At 39.9% G+C, this 8,712-nt stretch overlaps 1 protein-coding gene across 2 annotated transcripts in view; it reads right to left on the reverse strand.

Moving 5' to 3' along the window:
* Positions 1-1,968: 1,968 nt before the first annotated feature.
* Positions 1,969-8,712, reverse strand: part of HMGN3 (high mobility group nucleosomal binding domain 3) — a 26,218-nt gene continuing 19,474 nt past the window's right edge. The window contains exons 3-7 of one of the 2 annotated variants that reach the window (XM_014524850.2): positions 6,729-6,758; positions 5,812-5,859; positions 3,814-3,927; positions 3,598-3,697; positions 1,969-3,296 (exon numbers count right to left, since the gene is read on the reverse strand). In XM_014524850.2, the coding sequence (XP_014380336.1) occupies positions 3,283-3,296; positions 3,598-3,697; positions 3,814-3,927; positions 5,812-5,859; positions 6,729-6,758 (306 nt within the window). In that variant the 3' untranslated portion in view covers positions 1,969-3,282. The other variant, XM_025215871.1, reaches the window with a different exon arrangement.

Consider the following 8,712-nt stretch of genomic DNA (forward strand, 5'->3'; position numbering starts at 1 on the left):
TGTAGGTATCAAAACTGTCAGCAAGATTCATCTCACTAATACCATACACAAAAGTAAAAACTACCTCCCAACTCTTCCTCACTACTCTCCTGTCAATACAGCACTCACAGTTCAGGTCCCCTGTGCTTCCTAGGATGGAAAACTTTGCTGTTTCTGCCCAGTAAGCTGTTTAAGGCAACAGTGTACATATCCATAATAAATACCAGCTCTATTAGGAGGGCAGCTGATAACTGGGCAAAGTGGCTTGTCACATGGGGTTTAAGTGATGTGTCAAGCTAGTATTTCCTTTTGCTGCTTTCCCCATGCAGTAGAAAAGTTTAAGAAAAAAAGAGGCATACGTTTATATGCATGTACATTAGTTAGAGCTGGAGGATTGCTATTCAGGGTAAAAAAAAAAGAGATAGAAAGACCAAACTGGAAAATGGGTTAATTATCTCCTTTAGATAAGAAAAGTAGTTAGCCCTGTTATTCTGAAGTCAAGCCAAAGGTAGGATAGAGATGCACCATATAGACTAAATGAGAGATGCATAAACTTTTGTGAGACACAGCTCACTTCATCAGATGTTATGAAAGGTCATTCAAAGAGCAGGCTATCAAACAGAGTGATTTCAATGCAAAAGACAGGGAAGGGAAGGGAAGGGAAGGGAAGGGAAGACAATGTGGAGAAGCAAACAAGTAATAAGTCCATAGGGACAAAGGAGTCATACAAAAGCTAAACCAGGTAATGGGATAAGAATCTAGTCCCTGTTTAGACCATGCTTAACACAATCCCGTCTATAGATGATTTCTTATGCTGCAATTTTTTGTTCAAAAGTTCTTCTAAAGTTTCACCAAGGGAACAACCATTGTGGCCACGTCCAGACAAGCACGGACATATGGTATATAGCACCACAGACCCACCTGCGGCACTAAACACCACATATGCGGGTGTTCCCTGTACTGCTACCTTGCAGCACAGGGGGTTTGACCCTGGGAGATTCTGGGGTTAAAAAAAGCCCACACCAAAAAAAAGCAGGATGGCACATATAGCAGCAGCAGGTGCTGCCCAAAACCAGAGCCTGGCTGGCCAAAGTCACAGTCCCGACTGCTAGCAGGCTCCCAGCTGCAGGAGCGCTGTGGCTCCCCAAGGCCCCCAGGTAAGGCTGCTGGCCCCAGCCACCCCACCCAGGGTAACCTGTCATGCACCAGAGCACGCATGGCACAGGCATTCCCGGAGACAAGTAGCAGCTGCACAAGGTGTGCTGCTGCTACTTGTCCCCAGGGAAATAAACATCCATGCTCATCTGGAAATAGCCTATGCAGTTCAGGGAGGTAACACGTTCTGCCACAGGCATGCGTCTTTCTAGAATGGATGCCAGACTGGTGTTCATTCATTCTTCCATGTAGGGATCACTCCATTTGTCCAATGTAGACAGCAGAAAGTCACTGTAAACAGGAGATTGAATATATGACATTGGTAGAAGTGCAGGTGAATAAAACTGGGCTGTTACAATCCACGTTATTTGGTCCAATGATGATGTGATCTGTATTGATGAGGCACAGCTTGCATCTGAGTGTTAAAGGCCACATACTTTGGCAAAAATGGACCTAAGTAGCCTGTTGCTTGAGAGATGCCATTTGAGACTGGGGGGGAGGGGGACAGACAAAAACATACATTTTGTCCCCACTATCCTGTACCACCATCAACAACACATGCACGTACATTCACTCTTATTCCCAACCAGGTTCCCAGACTGCAGCTTTTCAGGCAGAGGCATCTTCCTCCTATGTTACTGTACTGTGGCTATCACAATAAAAACCCTGTTTCTGACTGGGGCCTTGTGTGTTACTACCATGCTCATGCAAGAAAGCAGCTGAACAAAAAGTATGTTGAAATGGGGAAAGAGAGAGGTTTTTGTTTTTTTTAATTAAAAGCAAGCTACTAGCTATCTCTTTCCAAATAATAAATAAAACACTAGGGTCAGGCAATACAGTCATTTGTTTATTGACTGAAACAAGCAAAAGTAACCCCAGACATAACGGCCACCACTTGAGCAATACAAATCAATTGTACTGAAGAACAGGGAACATTTCTTTCTCCCCCCCACCCCACCTCCACAAACAACAATAGAAATACCAGAGTCCCAGGAGAAGAGGGTTTGAAGGAGAAAATTATCTAAGGTGTTTATAATGAGCTGAAAAGGTGTAATGTATAGTACTAAAAATCATTAGCTAATTTACCAGCATCACAATCACTTCAAAAATACTTTCATTGTTCCATCTCTAACAGGTACCAAATATAGTGCTGTTTAACAGCAATTTCAATATATTAACAACTGTCCTCTGCTGAGGCAGAACAGCAATTTTTATAGTATATTAAATGTGAGACTGCAGCTAGAAACAGGGGTCACATGTAATAAGATGTTAACATTAAAATCTGCTCTATTAGATGAAAGGGGCAGGCAGGGGAGAAGCCAAAATGCTCCAGAATGCCTCCCAGTTACTGTACTTCTGTAGCAATCAAGCAATTCATTCTGTTTTGGTATCTCTACATCAAACTGGTACAGTAACACAAAATCTATTTGCTCATGGTAATAAATCTGAACATGAAACGGTGTATTCGTAAGCCCATTAATAAATGGACCACAAAAAATCTTGACCCCCTGCTCATATGTGGACATTTAAATACATTGTTCATCAACGGCCAGCAAAAAAAACAAATATAATGCATGCAGATCACAATAGCTGCTAAACCACTCGGTCTTCCTCACAACAGTTAAAATATGAGTAAGGCATTCTAGATTTAGAGAAAACATTAGGAGGCCATAGTTTTGCAGGCAAGGAGACCTTTTATTTTAATCCATTAAAAGAACCCAAAATAGTCAGCAGGTGGCCACATCTATCCATGTTTCATTAAAATCACATAAACCTTAAGTACAAAAGCACCACTGATTATTGCTCTAGAAAAACAGCATGAAAAATTCAAATACGCACAGTAAAAACACCACCATATGCACAAGACTTAATTTCTCAAAGCAAGTGTATGGAATGCTGATCCAGTTTTACACACCTTCCAATGCTAAATTGATATTTATATTACTTGCCAACAATGGAAATTTCTAAAAGCATGGTTATGAGAAGGGAAATGTTCATATATAGTTTAATGTGTCAACTATCATAGTCCTAAAAAAATTAGCATTTACAAAATACTTGATAAAAATATCTTTTAAAAGTTGTCCAAGAGGTACATAAAATCAACCCAAAATTTTCATGATAATTCATTCGCTCTTGTCACCTAGAGTTTCAGTTTTCTGTGCCTGTGAAAGGAAAAAAAAAAGAACATAATTACTATAGTAAATTATCATTATGCATATAAAAAACCCACACTAGCACTTTCTGCTTTGATGCATTATTTTCAACAGCTCAATGTCAAATCTATTTCAGTGTTACGTTCACACATACAAAACAGGTACATACACACACTTTTCTTCAGTTATTGGTCCCAGCTTTTCAAAAGCCATAGAAGCCTTACCTGTCAGCTTCCATTGTTCATAATGAAAAGCACCACACAACTATCTGTTTCTATTCACTGCACACATGCAGAAAGCTCTACCGTACCCTTAACTTTCACTGTTTCAATCTGCCCTTTTACTGACAGTGTGCTGGGTGGGGCACCTCTGGATGTTGAAACACTAACAGTTGAGCGAGAGATGCGAATCTGTAATAACATTATGGGCAATAAAAAGAAACATTATGAACATGCTATCAATGGCTGAAAGATTGAATAATTAAAAAACACTGATTCAACCAGTGGAAGGTGTGTGGGGAAAGTACCTCTTCAGCTTTATTTTCACCATTTTCAGATGGTGTAGTACCTTCCTTTGCAGCTTCTTGCTTTTCATCCTTCTTCCCTTTAGCACCTTTGTTAGCCTTTGTCCCAGGTTCCTTCTGACAAAGGATCAAAAACATGGAAATAGTGTGCATCAGTAGCAAGAATCCTACATTTTCTGTGAATGTCCCTATAAACTAAATATTAAAATAGGACCAAAGCATATCTGATGAACTAAACAGAATTCCAGCCACCTCTCTAAAAGCAGCTCAGAGCACTGTTAACCATAACTGCAGCTGCAATTGCTGACATCACAAACAAATTTAACTGAGTAGATCCTGCTCTCTAATTTGCTCTCAATTTACAGGCATTAACATATTTTACTTTGGTAGAACTGACTTGAAACCTCCCCCTCAATATATTGCCCGTAAAGGAAACAAGAATGAACAAGGACATGCACCATCCATGGGTTTGCATAAGTTTGTTTTGCATTTGTCACTGGATATTTAAATTAGTCCTGGTTTAACATTTTTAGAAGATTTTTCCATCCTTCCCTTTGCTCCAACCTCCTTGACCCAAACTGATAACTACTGCTGTCAGCTTCAACTGGGATATTAGGGTCAAGCTTCCTTTTATCAAGAAAAGTACTGCATTCTATTTTTAATTTTTTACTTGGAGTGCAAATATTCCATGTAAAATAGTTTTCAAATAAAAACAAATCAAAGAATTTAAGTCTGCAGCTCTGCACATGTGCTATCTTTGAACACTAGAAATATATGAAGTTACTTACAATATAACATTACATACGAGTCTTAGTTCATCCAAAATATAAACTTAATTGTTTTTCCTTTAAAAGTTTCACAAATCTATACAGGCATATGCTAAACCAGTTCCTAATTTTACGGTTTGGTTATAAAGGAGCTTATTAATTTTTTATTAACCCCAAATTCCTGATATAGGCCTCAAATATATGCCTGTCTTGTGACTGACGCATACTGAAGCCATAATGTCAAACCCATTGCCATTACATGCAATGAACATTATAAAAACCTACCCCATTCTTTTTAAATAAACCTCTCCCCTCCTCACTATAAATTACTCCCTTTTCCACATTCTATAACAATCACATGTGGAAAAGACAGGATAAAATGAATGGTACTCTGTTAGCAATTTCAGTTGATAGTGCAGACCCAAAAATGTTCCAAACCACAGAATTACAAACCCACACTTGAAAAAAAATTACAATATTCAGTTCAAGTAAAGAGACCCCTTTAAGAATCAAAGGTGCACAGTAAGGAATGTTAAAGCAAGTTTTGTTCTCTCTGGTATAATAGTTGTGATTTTTTTGCATTTTCCCTGGTCCAACATTAATCTATGCTTTTTAAAAAAAAAAATACCTTTCTAGGATTTCTCTAAGTAGTATCTAAAATAAGTGACTTACTGGGGAAGGATTTTCATTTCAATTCTAGTTTGGCGTAGAAAAACAAAACCACCCAATTTAAATACATCTTTAATTTCACCTTTATTTAAAATCTTACAGTCTTAGTGATGGCTGCATTTACATAAGAAATCATGGATAAGAGCTTCTCATTACTGCATGGAGTCCTCTTCATTTAGTCAAGCAAAGAGATTAGCACAAAGTGACATGTTATTGTGGGACTTTTTAGGCCCTAGTTTGAAAGTGAATCTATCCTGATCAACTCTGCCACCTCCAAGACAAGTGAGCTCCATCTTTAAGGAGCAAAAGCCCTTTCTGTGTGCATATAAGGGGACATCCCTCTATTTTAACTAGAACAGATGTCATGGGATGAGAAGGAGGGTCTTTCTTTTTTTAGTTTTAAGAAAAGAAATTGTGGTTGCTTCAGAAATAAACCATGAATACTTAAAAATGGTAAAATGAATCTTACAATGCAAAGGAGAAAAAGTACATGGTTACTTAGTTATAGCAATTTAAGTTAAATTTTAAGCAAAGAAGTTAGCAATTTAAGTTAGAGGAATTTTACCTTAGTGGTTTTCCTTGGTTTGGGTTCAGGTTTTGGTGGAGCAGGTTTCTATAAAACATGTTCAGTTACACAATATACAATGTGTTAGATAATTTACCACCACACTTCCACTCCCACCTTTCCTTAGTTCCTAGTCAATGGCGTGAAACTTTTAAAACTAGGGAGAATCTCACTGTGTAGATATATTTCACCCAGTCTTAGGCTTTATTATAACATGCATCATCATAGGCTAACCAGGTCAAGGAATCAATCTAATGTGGGGTTCATTTTAAATTCCAAGCAGGGAGTATGGAGTGGGACATCATAAACCCTGCTTGCTGTCACTATCTTGAAGGAAAGATCTTGGCCTACCTTTTGCAACATCACTAGAACTCTGGGACGTTCTTCCTCTCCACTCCTCATGAAGTGAGTTTATTTTTTCTGAGAGAGCTCGCTCACACACACACACACACACACACACACACACACACACACACACACACCATAAACAACTTTACTAGAAAAGGAATAAAAGGAGACTTAGTTCCCACCTATCCTTCCATCCACATTGAAAAAAGGCCAAACCTGACCCGCATCCCAAACTATTCAGAGACATCAAATCAAGCTATGCTGGACTGTTCCCTCCTCTAAAAGAGGAATGTTAATTTCTTCAACCAGCATCTGTCAGGAGATACAGCTAACAGGAGTGCTGAGTCAGTGGTGCAGGCAACAACATATTAGTGAGAGAAGTGGGACATAGATCTGTTCAGGAGTTAATTTTAATAAAACCAACTGCAAACAAACATGCTTCCTTCAGACGTGCTTAATGCTCTTTTAAGAATAAGATCTGAAGCAATAAAGTGACAATCTCATCAGTCTGGGATACGAAAGCATGCGTCTAGGAAAGCAGACACCAACAACTCTTATAAAATACTTACAGCTGACAATCTTGCTGATCGTCTTGTGGGCTATAAGAGAAGGAAAGAAAAATGTTTTTTATAGGCTGGTGATCATTTAAAAAAATCTGTCACTCATTTGGTAACAAAATAAAATGCAGTTCCAGGATGACAAAAGGGTTCCACATATACTGGACCTTTAACATTTTAAAGGGACGGGGTAAAGTTAGACTCTTGTTGAATTTCCAGTGAGCTACCTGCTTTATCCCTTGTTGCTATGTGAAAGGTCTATAAACAGGACAGAATGGCTGACTGCTGGGAGAACACTAAAACTGACACTAGAAAGGGCTGTCAAGGGCACAACACAAATAAGCTGAAAATATTCTGAATAATGTTTTCTCTAAACTAGCAGGTGCTATTTTACCATGAGGCAAAATATTTCGCAAAAATGCAGGTTAAGTTGATAGGGTTCCTTTATAGAGGAAATCATATCCTAGGATTTAAAAAACAAATTAGGGGCCCAATCCTACACAGAAGTTGTTTGTCACAAAACAAGCTGCAGACTCAGAAGAGAAATATTTTATTTAACTTTTTTTCTGTTTAAAGAAAACTGAGAGAGATTTTTGTTTTTTTATATTACTTTTCTTTCTTTAAAGGTCCAGCGCAGAAGAAAAGGAAGCCTGGAAAAGCTTTATGAGTTTGTCAGCCTGTTCTCCACTCCAAAGAGTGTGCTACAAATATAAGTGAGTTAAGGACCTGGTTCCATGGCACTGTTATGAAATTCAGTTAAATTTGGTCTATACAACAAAACTGAATTCCATTTTTAATCAATAAAAGGACAACAGTATTATAACCAGCCCCATATAAAAGAGGGCCTAAAAGTAAACTGAAGAAGCCTTTTTTAAAAGAAAGAAGCGGATGTTCTGAAGATGTCTTAAAAGATCTGAATCAAGGGTTCTGTATTTATCCTGCAACAGAAGATGCCACCATTAAATATCTGAAGACATAAATTCATAGATGTTAGGGTCGGAAGGGACCTCAATAGATCATCGAGTCCAACCCCCTGCATAAGCAGGAAAGAGGGCTGGGTCTAGATGACCCCAGCTAGATACTCATCTAACCTCCTCTTGAAGACCCCCAGGGTAGGGGAGAGCACCACCTCCCTTGGGAGCCCGTTCCAGACCCTGGCCACTCTAACTGTGAAGAAGTTCTTCCTAATGTCCAATCTAAATCTGCTCTCTGCTAGCTTGTGGCCATTATTTCTTGTAACCCCCGGGGGCGCCTTGGTGAATAAATACTCACCAATTCCCTTCTGTGCCCCCGTGATGAACTTATAGGCAGCCACAAGGTCGCCTCTCAACCTTATCTTGCGGAGGCTGAATAGATCCAGTTTCTCTAGTCTCTCCTCGTAGGGCTTGGTCTGTAGGCCCTTAACCATACAAGTGGCCCTTCTCTGGACTCTCTCCAGGTTATCCGCATCCCTCTTGAAGTGCGGCGCCCAGAATTGCACGCAGTACTCCAACTGCGGTCTGACCAGCGCCCGATAGAGGGGAAGTATCACCTCCTTGGACCTATTCGTCATGCATCTGCTGATGCACGATAAAGTGCCATTGGCTTTTCTGATGGCTTCGTCACACTGACGACTCATGTTCATCTTGGAGTCCACTAGGACTCCAAGATCCCTTTCCACTTCCGTGCCACCCAGCAGGTCATTCCCTAGGCTGTAGGTGTGCTGGACATTTTTCCTCCCTAGGTGCAGCACTTTGCATTTCTCCTTGTTGAACTGCATTCTGTTGTTTTCTGCCCACTTGTCCAACCTGTCCAGATCTGCTTGCAGCTGTTCCCTGCCCTCCGGCGTGTCCACATCTCCCCATAGCTTTGTGTCATCTGCAAACTTGGACAGAGTACATTTCACTCCCTCGTCCAAGTCACTGATGAAGACATTAAAGAGTATCGGGCCAAGGACCAAGCCCTGCGAGACCCCACTGCCCACACCCTTCCAGGTCAAAACCGACCCATCTACCAC

The sequence above is a fragment of the Alligator sinensis genome, unplaced genomic scaffold (genome assembly GCF_000455745.1).
Source record: "Alligator sinensis unplaced genomic scaffold, ASM45574v1 scaffold684_1, whole genome shotgun sequence".
In the NCBI taxonomy this organism is placed as follows: domain Eukaryota; kingdom Metazoa; phylum Chordata; order Crocodylia; family Alligatoridae; genus Alligator; species Alligator sinensis.